General features: G+C 33.4%; 2 protein-coding genes across 2 annotated transcripts in view; both read left to right on the top strand.

The window, feature by feature from the left end:
• The window catches only part of LOC111707189 (epidermal growth factor receptor substrate 15-like 1), a 29960-nt gene extending 13351 nt beyond the window's left edge, over positions 1-16609 (top strand). The window contains exons 11-24 of the mRNA XM_023480244.1: positions 409-796; positions 2237-2299; positions 5321-5374; positions 5933-6081; positions 8715-8913; positions 9312-9434; positions 9511-9579; positions 9738-10037; positions 12681-12733; positions 12852-13394; positions 13850-14189; positions 14612-14683; positions 15434-15797; positions 16102-16609. Coding sequence (XP_023336012.1) covers positions 409-796; positions 2237-2299; positions 5321-5374; positions 5933-6081; positions 8715-8913; positions 9312-9434; positions 9511-9579; positions 9738-10037; positions 12681-12733; positions 12852-13394; positions 13850-14189; positions 14612-14683; positions 15434-15502 — 2422 coding nt within the window. The 3' untranslated portion in view covers positions 15503-15797; positions 16102-16609. The remainder of the gene's footprint in view (positions 1-408; positions 797-2236; positions 2300-5320; positions 5375-5932; positions 6082-8714; positions 8914-9311; positions 9435-9510; positions 9580-9737; positions 10038-12680; positions 12734-12851; positions 13395-13849; positions 14190-14611; positions 14684-15433; positions 15798-16101) is intronic.
• A 2185-nt stretch (positions 16610-18794) lies between these two features.
• Positions 18795-22765, top strand: part of LOC111707190 (peroxisomal acyl-coenzyme A oxidase 3) — a 32333-nt gene continuing 28362 nt past the window's right edge. The window contains exons 1-3 of the mRNA XM_023480245.1: positions 18795-18889; positions 19513-19616; positions 20851-20910. Coding sequence (XP_023336013.1) covers positions 18872-18889; positions 19513-19616; positions 20851-20910 — 182 coding nt within the window. The 5' untranslated portion in view covers positions 18795-18871. The remainder of the gene's footprint in view (positions 18890-19512; positions 19617-20850; positions 20911-22765) is intronic.

The following is a 22765-nucleotide window of genomic DNA, read 5'->3' on the forward strand; positions in this document are numbered from 1 at the left end:
TTTGGGCCCCCCCCCCCCCTTGGTGAGGGTAGTAAATTTGTGAGGGTTACTACAAAGTATGACGACCTCGTATTTTTTAAATTCCACGATCGAAAAGTTAATTTCAGATGTCGGCATACTTATTTTTTCTTTCAATTTTAGTTATTTGGATAATTAGAATGTCGTCTTCAATATATTTTTTTGGAAAACTTTCTTTTATCATCTCGCTCCAAAAATTCGAGATTTAATTTTTTAATCAAAATGAAAATAAGTGCGTTCAATAGAAATAACCAAATTTGATATCCTATAAAATGACAAAAATGAAGAAAAAAAACCAAAGGGTGAATCATTTAAGTGGGAAATTCAAATAAACAACCCTCAAAAAACTATTAAATAGTTGTTATAGTAATAGATATTTTTACCTCCCAGGAATCTGTGTGACATGAGACAAGAAGGAAAGTTAAACCCCGAACAGTTTGCTCTGGCTATGTACCTAGTCCAGCAGAAGCAGGCGGGTAAGGACCCGCCGGCGGCACTCACGCCGGACATGGTTCCGCCCTCAATGCGCCCTAAGGGTGGTGCGGCGACGAGCAGTGACGGTAACAGGTCGGTGTACAACAACCCTGAGCTGGAGGCTATGGCGAAGGAGATCCAGGAATTGATGCAGGAGAAGATGATGTTGGAGAGAGAGGTGCAGGACCAGGAGTACAATATTCAGGCCAGGGGAACAGAATCCCATAGTTTACAGGTACAGTTCAATCATACCCTCGGCACACAGAGGCGTATTCAGGGCGGGGGCTATTGGGGCTCAGCCCCCCCCCCTAGATCAGTGAAATCTATGGTTTTAAGTTTTTTTTTGGCCCCAATGGATGCTGAGCCCCCCTAGAAAGAAACAAATTAAGCCCCCCCCCTAGACAAATTTCTGAATACGCCCCTTTCGGCACATTATGTAATCATGGCATCATAAGTATCCCTCTCCCTTCAAAAAAAAGTTTAAACTGCTTCTGTAAATTAGAAAATTAAACCGAGTTCAAATTTCANCCTCTCCACCACCATAACTTCTTCTCTTTTACTTCGTACCTTATATCTAAGTCAAGATTGCAAAGTAAATCTATACAAGACATGAGAAACCTGCAATGTTGACCTAGGCTCGCACTTGTTTATGCATTAAATCAAATTTTGATAAAATGTTAGGATTTTTACAATTTGTAGTATTCAGGACAAAATCTGCTGAACTAAGTGAACCAAATATTACATTATATGTGTACAAAAGTTAATTCTATGTTTGTTCTAATGTTTCTTCAAAGAGTATTTAAAAAAACCTATTCGCCATGTTATGAAAAATAATTCTCTGTTAAACCTGCAGTTAGAGGGATATTTCTAATTTAATCATTGAATTTTAAAAAAAGAAAGGACTCTAAATTTTTTCTTAACCTCTTTTCGATATACAGAAACAACCACTTTCAGCCAAAATATATCTTAAAACATATTTTTGCGAAAATGTTCAGCAGATTTTAGATCCTACACGTTAGTGCAAACCTGTATTGCAATACTTTACTTGCCTTGCAAATATTTAATTCTCTATGATACCAATCTCACTTGAAATGAAGCGCGTATATTTGGGCATTTTAATTATTTTCAAGGATTAGATAAAAATTTAAAGATAATATCAATAATAATATTTTTTAACATTAAAAAAAAATGGGTTAATTGAAGTTAATAATATAAAACTTACAAAAAGTGGGGGAGGGGGGGCCTTAAACTATAAATAATGAAGTTTAGAAAATAAAACTTTGACTCCATAAGTTGTTTTTTTAAGTTCTATCCTAAATTGCAAATAGTAACCCCAGTAACCCTTCTTTCACATTTTGTGCGTCGTCCTTAAATAGTAAACTGTTCGTTGTTAATAAAAATACATTTTCTGGATAATGTCAAAAAGAAAAAAATACTTTAAGGGGTTGAGTGGGATCAAGAAATAATGCCTTTGTAGATAAAGGGGCCCTAATAAAGATTGGTATCATTGTGAATCAAACATATTAGATTATTAATACCTAGACTTGCAGGTTGAATAACTATCATAAGCAATCAAAATTTATTTTTTTAACATCCAACAATTGTACTTCTATTGGATCTAAGTATTGTACTTTGTGATTTTAATAGCACTAGAGATAATTAGTATTTGCACGCTACGTAGCTTTATCAGCTGGTTTTTTATTCAGTTCTTTTTATTTTATTTTGTTTTGTTTTGTAACCCTAGATAGAAAGTTTGCGCATGGATTCCAGCAAAATGGTGGATTCAATAGAAGAAGAGCAAAACAAGGTAATGTCCTTTCATTCCTTTCCTTTTGCTCCCTCGAACAATTTATAATTAACCAACTCCTTTTCCTTCCTTTTGGAGGTTGTTATTTAACATGACTGTCCCTAGGGAAAATATTAATTTTTGTTTTTGTTTATCTACTCACTAATCCCCAAACGCCTCAGCGAGTTATTAGTACCTTGCATCTTAAGAACTTGAAAAGTTGACGATCAAGAAGATTTTCTTTCACTTGTGCAATTTGCATGTGTTTTCTGTTTTGTGTAGAATAATTATCTGGAAGTTTTAGTTTATCCGAAAGCGACCAGATAGTAGAGGGTTATTGAAGATAAAATAAAGGATTATTGTCATACCAATAAATAATAATTTATCTTTACGATATTTATTGGGAAATAGCTGATAATGGGTAATTTTTTCTTATAAAAATGTCTACTAAGCATCGTTTAAAAAAAGTCCTCGCAATTTTTTTTTTTATCACAAACATGTGCCTCAATAATTTGTCAATAACTTTTATTTTACACTCCTGTGTTCTTAAATTAACCGCTCATTCCCGGGTGCTTTCTTCAACAATGTATTATGTTGTATTATCTTCATGTGTTTACTAGCTTGGGAACCCAGCGTTACATTGGGGGGTTATATTTAGTCCCACCGATTAAATTACGATTTTAACTAATTTCCCCGACCCACTCAACTTAGAATCTAAAAACTAAGCTAAGAACATTCCCGTGGTTCTCCCGAGTTCCCTCATCTAAATTTGAGGTTAATCAGTCCATGGTTTCCTGAGTTATGATCGGACAAAGAAACAAACAGAGATTACAACTTTATATGTAGAAGACTAGCTTGGGAACCCAGCGCTGCCGAGGTTATTCATTGTTACTCCCGCCGTTTACCCGCACTTGAAGGCTTTTACCGGGAAACTAAATTTTTGCTATTAAAGTCGACCCACTCAAAATTAGAATCTTTAAACCGAGCTAAAAACATTCCCGTGGGTCTACCAAGTTCCCCAATCAACATTAGAGGCAAATTGGTCCAGGGGTTCCTGAGTTATGATCGGACAAACAAACAAACAGACAAATAGTGATTACAACTTTATATATATATATAGATACCAACTATTTAATATTTTTTATCATTAGAGAACTTCAAAGTTTTTGTCATCCTGTTAGTGGTAAAAATAGTATTTATTAAATTGGGTCTCTCTTTCTAACAATTGTTTTTAGCTTAAAAATAAAAGAATAAGTGGAGAGTATTTCGACTTATTTCTTGATTGAATTTTGAACAATTACGTGATTTAAAGATCCTGATATATTTTTATTATGAAGAAAACTGTCTAATATTGAACATTAAAAACATATTCTGTAGATATAATTGCGGAGGTTACAGGTAGAAACAAATTTCAAGTGACTTGAAGATCCCTAATTCATGATTTAAAATTAACGTTTGAAAATCGAATTTGAAATCTTTAAGCGAACAAAATCTGATTTTTCATTCAATTTACATCATGTAAAAATGACTGGAGAGTGGATGGGTCAAAACTTGACTAAGCCGATTACCAACCCCCTTCCCCCCTCTAACGTCACTTACGGTTGTTTCAAGTTTACCTCTAGTGGAAAAAGATTTACGCTGATGACCTCATAACATTTTATATTAAATTCGCCTTAAGTTTGTAAACTCGAGAGTTAAAGTTGAATTTGTGTCTGCCGTGTCTGCAGAACGAGGAGGGGACACCTTGACTACCACGAGCCTTCCTGAACATGCTATAATGTACCATCATGAGCCTCCCTGACGTGCCATAATGTACGAAGCTTTGGCTGTATTCTGTAAAAGCTCTTATTCAAAACTTAAAACATTTATTTAGCTGAAAGATAGATATATAAAGAAAAAAGTATGTTTGTTATTTTGTAATTGAAGCGATACCTGTATTTGAAAATTGGATACCTATATTGGAAAATTGGATATCTGTATTGGAAAATTGGATACCTGTTTTGGGAAATTGGATACCTGTATTGGAAAATTGGATACCTGTACTGGAAAATTGGATATCTGTATTGGAAAATTGTTCCATTTAGATAATTCTATAAAAGAAGATTTTTTTCAACAAATTGTTTATCGTCCTTTCTTGTAAAAATGCCGTTAGTTCTAGCTGTTGTAAAGTGGAGGCTCGGAATTGTACGAAAAATTGGAGAGGCTCATGTCGGCCAGGGTGTCCCTTCCTCGCAACACAAAGTTTAGATTAAACCCCGCCTGGCAATATATATATATATATATATATATAGTTTACATATACGTTATTCTCATTTATACTCTAACATCTTTTTCCATGGTTTTCATTCCCTCAAGCATATCTTACATTCCAACTTAAAATAGAACTGTTTTTTGTTCTATGCAGTGGATCTTTTGATCTATCCAGTGTTCGAATCAGATTTATTTTTCATCTGTCCTGATATCTCTAATCCCTGATTAACTTAATCCTTTTTCTTCAATTTCCCCCTTTATTCACTTTCTTTTCCCCCTCTTTTTACCCTGTTCGCTCTTATTCTATTTGAATTTCTATAATTTTGATAATTCCAGGCCCCCGCCGCGGGCCGGATAGAAAAGGTGATGGTAGATAAAGAGAAAGTATATAAATAAAACAGTGCTTAGGATCCATTTAATTTTGATCCAGGATCCGGATCCGCACTGGAAAAAAATGGATGCGGATCCGGATCCAGGTCATTTCTTTAAGATTTACTGAATTTTTTTAACAACAAATAATTTTCAATTTTTTGTTCTATTTTTTCACTTATTTTTATCGTAAAACCATTCAGAAACGAGAAAATTTTTATTATCTCCCTTTTTTCAAAAGTTCAGATTTGGGTTTTTAGGAGTAAAAAAGTTTTATACAGTTTTGGTTGATATTCTACCCCTTGGATCCGGATCCGTGGATCCGCAAATTTTTGAGGATCCGGATCCAGGAAGCCAAAATCTTGCGGATCCAACGGATCCGGATCTTAAGCTCTGAAATAAAATAAATATTATTTTGTTTAGATCACTAAGCTACGTGGCCAAGCAGATGAACAGGAGGCAAGCCTCAAAGCCCAGGTTTCAATTCTTGTATCCTAAATGGTGATTGTTGGAATAATGAACAATATTATTATTTTGCAGCTTCAGTCGGTAATAGGTTTTTAATGTCTTACTGTCTTGAACTTTTATTAGGGACAATATTTTTAAAGTTTTTTTGGGATCATTTAATGTATAACTTAAATTAATACTTATTTTCCCCATCGGAAAGACAAGGTTTTAAAAAGTATTGAGATAACCCAATGAACTGATTTAAAAAAAAATCACTTAAATAAATACAGTTGATAGTGGTTGAACTATTTGTTGAACTAGTTTGACTTTTTTGTTGAGCTAATTTTTAAACTAGTCGTTGAACTAGTTGTTAGACTAGTGTTGAAGTAGTTGTTGATTTTTTACCTAGTTGTTGACCTAGTTGTTGAACTAGTTGTTGAACTAGTTGTTGAACTAGTTGTTGAACTAGTTGTAGAACTAGTTGTTGAACTAGTTATTAAACTAGTGGCTAAATTGCTTGTTAAACTAAATTTTAATCTAGTTATTGAACTAGTTGTCGAACTAGTTGTTGAACTCCCTTATGTACAGGAGGCAGAGGTGCATGGGAAGAAGCGTGAGCTTGAAGTTCTGATTGAGGAGGAGAAGGTTCTAGGTTCCAACATATCTACCAGTCAGAAGGAAATAGAAACTCTAGTCAAAGCCCTTGCAGATATAGATTATCTACTTGGAGAAACAAGGTAGGATTCAGATTATCTATCCGTAGAAACAAGGTACGATATAGATTATCTAACCGGAGAAACAAGGTAAGATATAGATTTCCTACCCGGAGAACCAAGGTACGATAAAGATTATCTACCTGGAGAAACAAGGTAGTATATAGATTATCTACTCGTAGAAACAAGGTACGATATAGATTATCTACCTAGAGAAACAAGGTAGGATATAGATTATCTACCCGAAGAAACAAGGTAGGATATAGATTATCTACTCGGAGAAACAAGGTAGGATATAGATTATCTATCCGTAGAAACAAGGTAGTATATAGATTATCTACCCGGAGAACCAAGGTAGGATATAGATTATCTACCCGGAGAAACAAGGTAAGATATAGATTATCTACCCGGAGAAACAAGGTAAGATATAGATTATCTACCCGGAGAAGCAAGGTAGGATATAGATTATCTACACGAAGAAACAAGGTAGTATATAGATTATTTACCCGGAGAACCAAGGTAGGATATAGATTATCTACCCGGAGAACCAAGGTAGGATATATATATTATCTACCCGGAGAAACAAGGTAGGATATATATTATCTACCCGGAGAAACAAGGTAGTATATAGATTATCTACCCGGAGAAACACGGTAGGATATAGATTATCTACCCGGAGAACCAAGGTAGGATATAGATTATCTACCCGGAGAACCAATGTAGGATAAAGATTATCTACCCGGAGAAACAAGGGAGGATATAGATTATCTACCCGGAGAACCAAGGTAGGATAAAGATTATCTACCTAGAATAACAAATCCGTTTAAATTTAATTGAAAAGTAAGACTAAAGCTTCCCTCATTACTTCCTTGTTGTCTAATATTAAGTTTTCACATCAAACTCTTTAACAAGAAAAATGGCATATTTGTTTTTCTGCACAAATTATACTTATAAAGCAATTTCAACACAGCAGCAGCTGCAGGAAGAATAATGATTTTTACTTATTCATAGCCCGCAATATTTCAATTAGAAGGAGCTAAACTACAATGCATTCTCTATATTCCTAATGGAAACTTTAAAATCAAGTCCCCATTTTGAGCCGATCCATGAACGTCGTATGATTTACATACAAAAGCTCCCGGCTTAGGCGATTTACAGGGTTACCCACAAAGGATGAGACTGCAAAAACGACATGAAACTCATAAAATACGACGATTAAAAGGTTAAATGAAGTCTTCTGTCTTGTATATTGTCTTTTAACGGCCTATTTATTGACATGGCAACGAAAGAACCCAGTTTAAAGTTGCGGAGAATCCTAAATATAAGGAAATATTGGATGTAAAAATTCTGTACAGTCGTCTTTTAAGTCTTACAGGGTCTAAAAAACAGTCCATTGGGTTTTATTGTTTTTTTTTTTTTGGCTTTTTGGGGTTTTTCGATTCGTAAGTTGTTAGAACCTACTAAAATTCATACTTGTTTATAATATTAAGACTATTTAAGCAATAGGTGAACTTTATAGTTCTGAAAATTTGTTTGATATTACAGTTCTATAAACAGTCTAATTCTATTTTCTCACTTGAATACATATTTCTGATACTCAGGTTAATCGGTAGATACAGGGTGTCCCAAAAAACATAGAAATTTAGTGACGAATTCGATATCGTCTTTGTTATGAGTTAGCATTGTAATACCTAATTTTAAAAGCCATAATACTATTTTGTCTGCTAGAGTTTATTTAATGAAAACGGTAAATGGCTGTAAAGATGTGTCTATAATGTCTCCGCAAGATGAACAGTGAAGACGGACAAGTTTACTCTGTTTGTATACTGCAATTTTCTTGTTTTAAAAAGTACAACCGTATGCAGTCAAAACACAAACAAACAAAATGTAAACATAGCAGACGAAACTCTTACAGATTCAAGCTTTCTCAGTAGGTATCACTATACTAAATCAAAGAATTATTTTAAAAGACGATATCAAATTCGTCACTGAATTCCCATGTTTATTGGGACACCCCGTATTTATATGCTCAAGAAGGAAGACCACTGTTAAATAGTAAATACCGAGAAACATCAGCTCTGGTGTGGTTCTGTGTATCTTCTTGGGTTTATCAATATCTTTCATACTTGTTTTGGAAAAAACAAGCACTGCAGAGTGCAGATGATTGATTGCTTCAAAAGTTTTCTACTATTGAATTTGTCAAGGGTGAAACCAGAAACCGTTTTGAAGTCCAGAGTGACAGGGTTGTCTACTATGATTAATTCAATACTTTTTTAATAACTAAATATTCGAACAATATTCATTATTAGTATAATTGGTTTAAGTCTTAGGAAATGTAAAAATGTGTCAGTTTTAGTGCTGTGAACTCCTAAAAATCAATACAGTTGATAAAAGATTTTATTTCTTGAAGACTTTATCATTTTAAGAATGAAGAAAAGGCAATAATTAGAAAAATTCTTTAAAAAACCAATAAGACTCACTTACAGGTGGGTTTTATAGGTTTTTTTGGGCTGTTTTTTTATGCCACCCCTGAAGTCTTATCCTTTGTGGGTAACCCTGTACAATGCAATCGTATTTTTAACGAAGGTTTTAGCTTTTTCACTTTTATTGTCTACTTTTTTCTGACACAATTTAAAAATTAAAATGTTATATTTCAGGGGGAAATCCTCGGAAATGGAGGAAGCAGAGAAGCACATGGCGGAGGCGATTGCAAGATTTGACAAGGTTCTCAAGTCGGATGATCCAAGTGAGGCTCAGAACTGTCCTGATCTCTATCTAGAGCCGATAAGGTTGAGCTTCTTGGAACCTGACTACTCCAAGATAGATAAACCCAGTAGACCACCTCCTAGACCACAGGTTACAAACTTGTATATAAATAGACCTGCTAGGGTAAAACCTGGTGTAGGAATAGGGATGAGTCCGAGTTAAGGAACAGAATTTAGATCATGTTGAGGATGAGTTTTGTTGTTGAGATTTTTTTTATATACAAAATGAGAGATAGGGTGCATGGTAAAACTAAATCTTAACTGACAAAATCAAGAACTCCTGAAAGTTGAAAACTTTGCAGTTTTCTTAGATAAATTCGCGAAGAGAGTTTGAAATTACATAACCCCCACCCCTACTTCCACTCTTCAAATACCCCCACCCCTCTTCCGACAATTAAACCTAGCTAGACTTGAGATTTATCGTGTAATCCTGAAAATGCAATCAGTTTTATGGTTTATTTTAGAATTCATTGTTGAATTACTTCTTAGACGTTTTCTCCTGTGGCTAACGGACGTATTTCTTCCAACGATGATCCTTTCTCCGATATGTCTCCGGAGACGAGGGATCCGACGGCGTTCTTCAGTAATGATGATGCATTCGCTAACTTCACGGTAACATAATCAATAATCATTAATATTTACCATTTTTTTCCTCTTATTTTTTATATTTTATTTTTTTTAATATCAGGGGTTTCCAGATAATTTTTCGTCGAAACCCTCGGCATTCGCGCACTCCAAACTTTTTGGATTTGGTTTTGTAAGTTTCTTTTTTGTTTTTTATATTTTTATTTTTATTTTTTCCAAGTTTCTTTTAGTTTCTTTAGTTATTATTCTTTGATAATTAACCAGTGGTCACAAACTGATAAAAGATTGATTCTTTTATTTAATATGTTAAATAAATTCACAAATTAAAAGGATGGTGGGGAAACTCCTCCTGTTCTTGTTCCCCGCCCCGGTGATACAGATTCTCCCACCCCTGCTCTCCCTCCGAAGAAGCAGGCAGCGGCTCCTAAACGACCTCCTCCGCCAAGACGACCCCCGCCACCTAAGGCCGGGCCGGCTTTAGCCGAACCCGGTCGGCCCCCGCTTCCGAAACATAGCCCAGACTCGGATGATCCGTTCGCGGAAGAGAATGCCTTTAGTTCTTATGGACCGACCGCGGCCAATGATTCAGATTCTGGTGTCGGCGGATTTGCAGATTTTGGCGCTTTTCAGGTTAGTCCATTATGTATGGTATTTTCAGGTTAGTCCATTATGTATTGTATTAACGGACCTTTTAAATGAGTTGGAACTTAAATGGAAGGGCGCTCAAGTCTGAAATCTCAGATTGAAGGATTGACATTGATTATTATTATTTATCAGCTTTTTCATCAATATAACAAACAAATGTGTTTTATTGCCCGTTTATGTGGTGTTAAATCAGCCAACTGATTACTAGTATTAATTTTCTGTATTTTATTGACCAAATCAAATCAGAATTTGAGTGATATCCTACCAACTGTGGCGAAAGCTGAAGTAACATATACTAAATCAGTATTAGACCAAGGGCTCGTAACATTGATCTTATTTTGCTGTTTATTGTCCGTTTACACTGAATAAAAGTACAAATTGGACAATTATTCATCCTTCTACACAAGAAATTTCAAATGTGGACACTGGACATAATAGTTCGATTTCGCCGGTATTTTATTAACGTGGACATCCGACTTCGTTGCCAGATCACCAGTTCCAGCTTCTAACATAAGCTTCTTGCTTTTATTGGGGTTTGTTTGCTGCCCTCCTGAAGAACTTTTGATGGATAGATGGAAATGATGATTTTTGAAATGATGTTGATGTTTATGGTCATGTTTTATATGTTTTTTGAAAAGGTTTGCATTGGACAGAAATGCTAAAGTATATTTTACCCCTTTAGACGGCTAAGGAAAAATGCTTTTTTGTTTCAAAGAATTAAAATGTAGGGTTTCCATTTTTCCGTCAAGAATGACAACCAATTAAAACTTTTGAAAATGAAGTTTTTAATGGTTTATCGTTCTTAAGATCTTTACGAAAATTTCAGCCAGGTCTTGACAAATCCAAATTGATCCGGGAAAAAATTGGAAATTTATGAGTTTGTAAAAAATATAAATATTTAATATACATAATTATCTAACTCTTTATTTTCACTGCAGGACTAATTCACGTAAGTTCATGTTTGCATGTTTATTGTTTATTAATGCTCATTAGATTTATTGCTAGCGATTATTTTCATTCAGATTATTTTTAGTTTACAGTTTCTACAATTTTATTTTATGTTTTTTAAAAGATTTTACAACAGCTAATATTCCACATAGTTGCATGATCTGGACTGTATATACATTCAGACGTACAGTCTTAACTACCCAGTGTAAAGTCGACTCAGCACGTTTTATGCATCAAATTTAATCAAATTTAAAGTAAATCAACATGTCGCATTTTTGTGAGTTTTGAGAACGGTTTAAACAAATACTCTTACTGACAATCAGATAGAAATAACAATGGTACATATTGGAGATTTTTTGATTTCATTATAGAACAAAACCATGAAGGTTGTAAAGAAAAAGTTTTATGTAGGTTACATAGAGTAAATATTAAACATTTTCACTTTTGATTTTTGCAATATTATTTGCATCTTTCTGTCTAATCCTTTTGTGTCGCATTTCATTTTCCACAATTTTTTTCAGATTTTTATTAGACGCACAAGTTAACTTGTTTGTTACCTAGTTTTTAAACAACAAATAAACTTGTTTGTTACCTAGTTTTTAAACAACAAATAAACTTGTTTGTCACCTAGTTTTTAAACTACAAATAAACTTGTTTCTTACCCAGTTTTTAAACTACAAATAAACTTGTTTGTTACCTAGTTTTTAAACTACAAATGAACTTGTTTGTCACCTAGTTTTTAAACTACAAATAAACTTGTTTGTTACCCAGTTTTTAAACTACAAATAAACTTGTTTGTTATCTAGTTTTTAAACTACAAATGAACTTGTTTGTTACCTAGTTTTAAAACTACAAATAAACTTGTCTGTTACCTAGTTTTTAAACTACAAATGAACTTGTTTGTTACCTAGTTTTTAAACTATAAATAAACTTGTTTGTTACCTAGTTTTTAAACTACAATTATATCAATTTCTTACAGTGTATCCTAGATATATGAATACATTTTTTATACAATTTTTTATAATGTCGTATTACATATTTAAGATCAAATGCCGCGGAAAATGTGTTTGATATTAATATATCAATTTCAGTCATATTTCAAGGCTATATTAAACTCATTTTTCCGCGGCATTTGATCTTAAATATGTAATACGACATTATAAAAAACTCTTTCTATGTATTCAAATATCTGGGATTCACTGTACTAAAAATAGAAACTGTTTATAGCCCAATTTGACTTGAAGAAATAAATACAGTTTTTCCTCTCAGTAAAATCATTAAGAACAAATAGATATTTTTAAAATAAACATCTCGCTTTATTTTTCTGAAGTCTCAAGTCACACTTTTAGCTATATCTTGCTTCACTGTTGTGTGTTAGTCTAGTAACGTACGTCTTAATATAAACTAATAATGTTTTAAATATTTGATTCTTTTGTATGTTGTACAATGTACAGTTATTAAAATATTTGATTATTTTGTATGTTGTACAATGTACAGTTATTAAAATATTTGATTATTTTGTATGTTGTACAATGTACAGTTATAAAAATATTTGATTATTTTGTATGTTGTACAATGTACAGTTATTCCTTTTCAGTATTCCGTCCTAATGCATCAGGATGCAATAAATGCATTTCACAATTTTTCTAAATTTTGTTTTTAATCTTGCTTTTTTTTCAGTCGACTGGGAATAAATCAGGGTTTGGAAAAAATGACAACGCTTTCTTTGATAAGTATGCATTTTTTATTTCTAGATTTTTACAATTATTTATGCAAGTAAAAGTTATGATAATTTTTATTTTAAAACAAATTTAAAGTCTGAGGCATATTTTTTCATATCTTTTTTTTCAGTAATTGGAATACAAGTTCAAATAATAGTGGGTTAGACTTCTCCGAGGACCCTTTTAAGAACTCTAATGTACGCTATGCTGATCCCTTTGGGATGGAGGATTCTGATCCTTTCTCCAGCCTTAAACAGGATCCATTCAAGGACGCTTCCAACGGGTTCGGTTCGGATCCTTTCTCCGGGTCCGCTTCGGATCCATTTAGTTCTTCAAAACCGGATTTATTCTCAGAAAAACTCAAAACAAGTGATTCCTTTGGAGCTGACCCTTTTAAATCAAATTCTAACGATCCATTCGGAGGAAACCCAAATACCGAAGATCCCTATGGATCGAAACCTACGTTTGATGATCCATTCGGATTAAAACCCAAAAGCAACGATCCATTTGGATCAAAACCTTCCGGTTCGGATCCCTTCTCCTCTCCCCAGGATATGTTTGGATCAAAACAAGACACTAATTATTCTAATGATCCGTTTGGAACTAGTTTTGCAACTTCTAATCCGGATCCGTTCCCAGCCTCCGATAATAGTTTCTCCAATGATCCATTCAGGTGAACCAAAACAACAGCAATATTTACAAATATTATTTGATAAGGCTAAGGAGACCTAAAGGGACCGTAAGCGTAATTTCAAGTGACCCTCCTTGAAAAGGCTCGACTTACTCCGGTACCCTTGAATTCTTTATCAAATCAAAAATGTGTTAAGAGGTTGTCAGTTTTTCTAGGTTTAAAACTTTTCAATTCTAAAATTTCTATGTGTTTTCCTGCGTAGAAATCTACAACCACAATTGGAAATGTTCAGTTTTCAAAATAATAAATATTGATATCTTATTCATACTTTATAAAGCTTTTAAGGATACCATTGTGAATCGGGCATTGGCTGCATTGCATGAAGGGTTCACTTGAAATTACACTGACAGCCAATTTAAGATTTAATAATGGTTCTATATAAATTAGTAATGATAGGTTTCCTATTTGTCTATTACTTATTAGTTAATTTTGTTTAGTTTAACGACCTTGAGTAACCTGACTTCAAGCAAGGATTTGAACGCAAACTCCTCGTCCTTCTCCAACCAGCCTGTAGTATCCAGCACCTCCTCCACCCTCTCCTACAGGAAGGAGGTTCTATCCTCCTCCTCCTCCACGGAAAGATCTAATAAAAAACGACCCGGTCACGGAATCGCAGATTTCCTCACTGGCTCCCCGGTGAAAACGGAGAAAAAGAAGGAGAAGAAAACTGGGAAATTCCATCTAAGTTCTCCTCTTAAATCTAAAAGCAAGGACTCTCCTAAGTCGGACAAGAAGGGTAGCAGGGATAGCCATGGTTCTGACAGTGGGCCAGATCAGGTGAATTCATATACAGAGCTCATCACTGAACAGGGGTGTATATATTTTTAATAGTTAATAATTTTAAAAATTCAATTTTTTATTCTTTTTACCCCAAATTTTTTTATTTTTCCCAAATTTAGTCAATAAAAGCCTTAAAATACTTAACTTTTGGGGAAAAATTATTTCTGAAGAGGGAGGGGGGTATTATATTTTAAGTAACATTTGTTTTAGTTCTAAAAAATTTAGTTGCACGTTGTTATTTGGTATGCAAAAGAAAATGTGGAGGAAAACAGTAGTGCTATGTTATGATATTCCAATTTTTAGTGTTTTGAAATTTTATTTTCTGAATTCAACACTTAGAGTTTGAAAAAAAAAACGATATCTGCCTTATTTTGCCCAGGCCTTTAAGTCTGAAAAAAATGTATTAAATTTGTATTTAGATTCAGTTAAAGATGGCTGCTGAAATGTCTAAACGGGAAGAGGTAGAACGGCGTCGAAGATTACAGCTGCAGGTTCTAAACTGAGTTTAATTTACAAATCTTTTAAAAAGTAATCTGTGTTAACGCGAAAGCTTTGAGTTTCATTAAATCATCAACGTCCTCTTGAATACACTTTTTATCATGTCATTCCGTAAACAGAAATAAAATTTCCATTATTAATTTCGGGATCCGGAAAATTTCCTTTTCAGTAATCTAGAATAATTTCCGGTTGCCATTTATTTTCTCACTGCGCATAATCAAATAATAAAATTATGGATAACATACCCAGTGGCGTAGTGGGGGGGGGGAGAGACCCCTGTGCGCCCCTTGTGCACTCCCCTATGATTTTGCTCTTAGAATTGAGATAGGGGAGTGTGATACAATGCACATAGTCCCTAGTAAAAAAATGTATGCCTCTATCTTTAACGGTTAGGGCAGGGTGCAAAGGAGGATTTTAAAAAAGTTCAAAAAGTACGCCGGAAAATGTTCAAAAATAAATAGTTTTACTTTGGACAAATATTAACATGTGACACATATTATTATACATCCATTTTCAAGGGCTTTTCAAATATATAAATGTAAGCCCTGTAGCTTGATTAATACAAAATATTAACCATTTCTAAAAAAAAAATTTATTTGTCCAGTTTTTCATTTTTGTTCTCCAAATCATCAAAAATGATTATGGGGGTTAATAACAGATTATTGAGAATTAAACCGACAATTTGTCTCCATGTTTCCATGTTTATGTTGAACTACTGACATAATTTTCATGTTTTATTTTAGGAAGAACAAGAGTTAGCCTACGCCATTGCTTTAAGTAAAGCGGAAGCGGCAAGTCTAAACAACCAATAGATAATCTTGTACACTGTACAGTTCTACCCTTTATTCCACATTACAATGTACACATACAGTTTACTGTACTGTACTTAACCAGCCAAGCATCGGAGAATCCTCCCTGAATTGAAGATATTATTTTATAAATTGAAACCATCCATCTTCTTGAAACTCTACTCTTCGTAAAACTAGATTCAGAAGATAAATAGTTAAGGATTAAACCTAGACGGAGAGTCTTTGGAGGTTGGATGGTTTTAAGATTAATTTTAATTCTCTCTCCTCTCCATCCTACTCATAGGTTTCAGTTTAGTAGGTTCGTACAGTATTACTTTCTCCTTATATAACTTGTATTTCAAACCCCGACATTCGAAGTAAAATTTCAGAAAATTGGATTTGTCATCAAATTTCACGCCCTTATATCTCAAGTAAATTTTTAAATGTTTTCCTAGATTAAATATTGTTTTGATAAGTGTTAATTTTAGAACTATACCAACCTATTAACAAAAACCAGGAATGTTTTGTAAAGATAATCTATTATTGTTCAAGTTTACTGAATGCGTGTATCTTCAATGTTTAAGCCCAATGTTGTTATCCATATTAATGCAATTTCTATTTAGCAATATATTCGTGAATGTTCCAAAAAGTATCTTGGAGAACTCCGATCACGAATTATTTCTCCCTGTTCTCCGAGATATTATTTTCCTCTGTCTGAGCTCAACCTGCTCTTGTCTCCCAAGACCCAGATCTCTTCTCGAAAGGGTTTATACGATCTACCAATGCTTTTATATTATGATTAAAGGGACTGTAAGCGTAATTTTAAGTGACGCTCCATGTAAAGATGTCACTGCCCGATTCACACCGGTGCCCTTAACGGCTTCGTCCGATCAAGTATGAATTATATATCAATGTTCACAATGTTCACCAAAAAAATTATTATTTTCAATTATGGGTTCTCTACAAATGTGATTTTCTATATTGCAGGAAATCATATAGGAATTATAAGAATTAAATACTGCTAAATTTATAGATACAAAAATATACATTATTGATCTGTTATTGGTGCCAATGGCTTCGTTGTGAATCCAGCATTGCCTTCTTGGTATGGTGGGGCGCTTAAAATTACGCTTACAGTCTCTCTAAGCTGATAAAGATTGATATTTATATTTTAAATAATATAAGAGTCTCCTAAGAGCTCTTGATAATTTATGTATTTTGAATTAGTATTGTTTTATTTTATTTTATTTTATCATAAGTCTAGCTATTTTAAATTTTTTTTACTCGATCTGTAGAAAAAGATATTCATTCAATTTGCTGTTTTTTTAATATTAATTTCAAATTTGTGTTTAACATGAAATATGTAAAAATTGAAATATCTGGTATTAGCTGGAGTTTGTTGTTTTTAATAATACACTGTAATACATACCTACGCTATTTGAGGGATGTAAGTGCGCATAATAATATTAATTAAATAACTATTATTCCTAGTGTTTCAAATAAACAATTTTGATAAGATTGATGTTGAGAACAGAGAGAAAAAACAGAGGTTAACTTTTTCAAAATGTGTTAATAACGGAAACTATATTTTCAAATTGTGTTAAATCTGGAAACTATAGTTTCAAAATGTGTTCATAACAGGAAACAATATTTTCAAAATGTGTTTATTATAACAGGCACTGAAGTTTCAAAATGTGTTAATAACAGGAAAAAATATTTTCAAAATGTGTTTATAACGGGAAACCATATTTTCAAATGTGTTCATAACAGGAACTATAGTTTCAAAATGTGTTTATAACAGGAAGCTATACATTCAAATGTGTTTATAACATGAAACTATATTTTCTAAATCTTTCTAAATTTATTTTAAGCCCTGAATTTGGCAAGGATATATTGCATGAACTTTAAATACTTATAAGTTAATTCATTCGTAAATATAAATCCGCGCCTTTTTTATACACAATCAGTGTCACCCTTCAATCATAAAGACCATTTTGAACATCTCGATATACTAATGGTACCGACAGGATCATTAGAATATGAAGGGTCCATGGCAGACAGCCAAAGGCTCGTCAGTCGTCCTCACCCCTGAATTTACACTCTACTCTAAACTGGGATAATTCATTGGAACTTAAACGGAAGAGAGCACAAGCCTCAAATCTCAGATTGAAGGATTGACGGTGATTATTATTATTATTATATTATTAATGGGCCTAAAAATGTTTTCAGTAGAAAAGCCATTTGTATAAAGCTGTAACACTACTCCAAATGTGAATTGAATTCCAAAATTCTCGTTACCAACAATTCTACATAGCAATTATTTTAGTGTCGTGTTAACCTTTATTTTTAGTTTTGGGGGACACCTTGTTAGGTTAGAAATTTTAATTTAAATTAAATTAGGCAAAAATTTACCCTGAACAGAAAATTTTCACCAAAAAAAGAAATGGGTTTAGAATTTTTACACTATCGACTTAAGAGCAAACTTATGAGCATACAAATTGGAATTATATGCATGCATATCTCAGAGTTTCTGTAGAACCACTGAAACACTGAAGAACAATGTCCATCTTTAGCTTTTACGGCAAAAATATAGAAAGGGATCATTTCAAAAGTCGGTGCAAAGATTTGCGCCAGTGTTTCGGATCCGTATCATTTTGATGCGGATCCGGATCCGCGGATCCACATCCGTGATGATGGATCCGGATCCTGACTCTGATACGGATCCGGATCCGAGGTAACTTTTGATTCTGTGAATCGGATTTTCCCTATTAAATGTTATGCAAGGTTATAATTTATAAACTATATTTATTATATATTCCAAAATGTAACAAAAATGTCGTCATTACTATTATATAAATGTAAACATTAAATTATTAAAGATAATTTTGAAAAATTTTCGTCATGTAAATAATACATTTACGAACCATTTTGATTTATTTATTCCATGGTTTTGGTTAATTTTTGGCGCTACCGGGATCCATATCAACGTTTCCTGATACGGATCCGAAACGCTGATTTGCGCAAAAAGGAATTTGCACACGTAAATATTGTTCTTTCAAAGAAATATGCTCAAATCAAAATTGACACTTAATTCACAATAATAAACTTGTACGGAAATGAAAGTTTTTTATAATATTCGATAAGTTCCGCGCAAATTCTCGACAATTTTGGATGTTGCGCCAATTTTACATTAAGCAAGTCCACTCAACCCAAAAGCAAATTTGCGTGAAATTGTAGAAATTAGCTCCGGTGGAAACTGGAAACCCTAAGAATCACCCTGTACAGGAACTGGTTAATGTTTATAAGAATACATGATGTGTACTCAGGCTAGGGAAGATAAAGAGAGAAAGATATAAGTTTAGTTCTCTCTACTCTATTCAATACTAGGATACAATGGAAGATTCTATTCAGGTTAGATTAAATACTTTATACATTATATTATTGAATATATTAACGAATTATTAACAGGAAACTTGAATTGCAGTGTTTCCTAAAAGAGAACTAAACGTATGTTCAAGTGACTTGCATGCAAAAATGGCAATGCCCGATTCACGACGATACCCTTGATAATGTGGAAGATATAAATTGTGTTTTACTATAGGCGTTAAAGTGTTTATAACTTTAATAATTCTTATTTGTTTTCCTCGAACAGAATATATGTAAGTCAGTTCAGTAGTGAATCTACAATTGAAATTAATCAGTTTTTAAAATTATAAACATTAATATCTAATTCATTCTTGGCCAGACAAAGCTTTCTGGGGTACCTGTGTGAATCGAGTATTGCCATCTTTGCGTGAAGGGTCACTTGTAATTATACTTACAGTCCCTTTAATGATTTAAATGCAACGGTTTTTTTTCTTAGTCTGCTAGAATTTGTTTGCTTCAGTTTAAGAAATTAGGAAAACTATCTATGAGCTGGATCTCAGAACGGATCCGGATGAAATAGATCCTATAAGCATTAGAATTGAGAGAAATGTATATATGGATTACATATTTAAAAAAAATACTTTGGTAGAATGAAAGTACATATTTAGGAATTGGGAAAACTGTGCCCAACTCCTGGATCTGGACCCCTGGATAAGTTTAGGTGTAAGGTCGGAGATATCCCTCAATCCCGGAGCAAGGATTGGAAACTCAGGAATACAAACTTTACTTATAGTTTGCAATCTAGCTGATACCTATCTCTAACTGTAGGCTGATACCTATCTCTAACTGTAAGCTGATACTCATCTCTAGCCGTAGGCTGATACCTATCTCTAACTGAAGGCTGATACCTATATCTAACTGTAGGCTGATAGCTATCTCTAACTGTAGGCTGATACCCATCTCTAACTGTAAGCTGATACCTATCTCTAACTGTAGGCTGATACCTATCTCTAACTGTAGGCTGATACCTATCTCTAACTGTAGGCTGATACTCATCTCTAACCGTAGGCTGATACCTATCTCTAACTGAAGGCTGATACCTATATCTAACTGTAGGCTGACACCTATCTCTAACTGTAGGCTGATACCCATCTCTAACTGTAGGCTGATACCTATCTCTAACTGTAGGCTGATACCTATCTCTAACTGTAGGCTGATAACTATCTCTAACTGTAGGCTGATATACAACACACAACACTGTAGAATGGTCAGGATCGTCAGGAAACTAAATGCATAGGAAGGAGGAAATTTCAAATTTTAGGGTTTAATTTACATGAGTTCTTTGTTTCGTAATGATTCTGATTCAGATCTCGACATAGACTGGATGTAATTAATAGTTAGAAGTAGTTGAACCGCGTACACTAGGTTGAACCTCTTATCTTGTACTTCAATTCATGTTATTCATAATATCTGGTCCCTGTCCTCTGATATCTTTTTGAAGAAAAAAAACACATTTCTATCAATGTTGTACTCCTGAGAAGAATAGAGAGTAATTTGTATTACCATTGATTTGCAAGTGTCTATGCACTGAATTCAATTATTATTAAATATCAACCGAGAAAGAAAAAACACAATTTTTCCAGTTTTTTTCTATTTGTAAACAAAAACTACAAAACTCTTAAAGTTTTACAAAAAGGTCAAATAACAAGATTTAAATTGTATCATTTACTGGTAATGCTTACCAATTAAATTATTTTATCTAGCTGTCTAATTTTTAAAAAAATTTAAGAATTACCTGAGCTGAAAGCTTTAGAATGGGATATCCTTAATCCCGATCGGTTAATTAATCTGAAGATTAATAGCAAGAGGAGAACAAGCATTATTTAATCTCGAGAAGAGTGGATCAAGCATTAATTCCGATATCCACCATTCAAAAGTTCCCAGCTCTGGAAACATTTATCCTGGATGAAATCCCATATAGTTAATTTTAAACTTTGTAAAATCAGTCCCAGAGAAAATATAAAACCTTCCTTCGACTGGAGGCAACTTCGGATACTCATTCATAGGTAGATACTGTAGATAGTCAACCTAGGTAGATTCTAGATAGTCAACCTATTCATAGGTAGATACTATAGATAGTAAACCTAGGTAGATACTAGATAGTCGACCTAGTTAGATACTAGATAGTCAACCTATTCATAGGTAGATACTAGATAGTCAACCTATTCATAGGTAGATACTAGATAGTCAACCTATTCATAGGTAGATACTAGATAGTCAACCTATTCATGGGTAGATACTAGATAGTCAACCTATTTATAGGTAGATACTATATAGTCAACCTATTCATAGGTAGATACTAGATAGTCAACGATAATAGATAGTCAACCTATTCATAGGTAACTACTAGATAGTCAACCTATTCATAGGTAGATACTAGATATTCATCCTATTGACAGGTAGCTACTAGATAGTCAACCTATTCATAGGTAGATACTAGACAGTCGACCTATTCATAGGTAGATACTAGATAGTCGACCTATTCATAGGTAGATACTAGATAGTCGACATATTCATAGGTAGATACTATATAGTCAACCTATTCATAGGTAAATACTAGAAAGTCATCCTATTCACAAGTAGCTAATAGATAGTCAACCTATTCAAAGGTAGATACTTGATAGTAAACCTATTCAAAGGTAGATACTAGATAGTAGACCTATTTATAAGTAGATACTAGATAGTCGACCTATTCATAGGTAGATACTAGATAGTCAACCTATTCATAGGAAGATACTAGATAGTCGACCTATTCATAGGTAGATACTATAGATAGTCAACCTTTTCATAGGGAGATACTAGATAGTCAACCTATTCATAGGTAGATACTAGATAAACGACCTATTCATAGGTAGATACTAGACAGTAAACCTATTCATAGGTAGATACTAGATAGTCAACCTATTAAAAGGTAGATGCTAGATAGTTTACCTATTCAACGGTAGATACTAGATAGTTTACCTATTCTATGTTAATCCCCTAGTTCAACAATTCTATTCCTACCCTTCTTACAGTGGTAGGCGATTTTATCAATATAAGTAAGACGACTTTCGTTTTCAATTTCGATTTATATAAAGCTGTTAAAAACATGGATACACATAAAAATAGAAGTCAAGAGACGCTGTCAATTAAAAAAGCTTATATATTTTATACCTTTAAACTTTTAATTGTTTTTAAACCAGTAAAGTAAAAGCATGTTAACAATTGAAACTAAAACATAAAAGTCGTTTTCATTGTAGTGACAAAATTGCCAACCAACGTATTCTATCCTTATTAAAGATTTTCTATTCATATCCTGTCCTTTTTTAACCTATTCTCTTCTTATCCTTCTTATCTTATTCTTATCCAACCTATATCCCTCCTTATTTTTTATATCCTGTCCATATCCAACCGGCCTATTCTCTGCTTATCCTTCATATCCTGTCCTTTTTTTAACCTATTCTCTTCTTATCCTTCTTATCCTATCCATATCCAACCTATTCCCTCCTTATTTTTTATATCCTGTCCTTATCCAATCTATTCTCTGATTATCATTTGTATCCTACCCTTATTCGGCCTATTCTCTTCTTATCCCTCATAGCCTGTACTTATTCACCGATTATCTCCTTATCCTTCTTATCCTACAGTGAAACCCTTAATAACGAATACATCGGAAGAATTTATCAAATGTCGTCTTGACAATTTTTCAATGAGTTTTATACTATATTACGTAAATTCCAGTATTTGCGTAAATAAATAAATAGCCATGAATATGCGGGAACAGTTTTGAAGAGTTCCATATAATCATTTAATTAAAATACTAAATGTCTGCAGCATTCAATTATCAGAAAGTGAAGAATACGACATTTTATGAATTCTTTC

The sequence above is a fragment of the Eurytemora carolleeae genome, unplaced genomic scaffold (assembly GCF_000591075.1).
Source record: "Eurytemora carolleeae unplaced genomic scaffold, Eaff_2.0 scaffold636, whole genome shotgun sequence".
NCBI lineage: Eukaryota > Metazoa > Arthropoda > Copepoda > Calanoida > Temoridae > Eurytemora > Eurytemora carolleeae.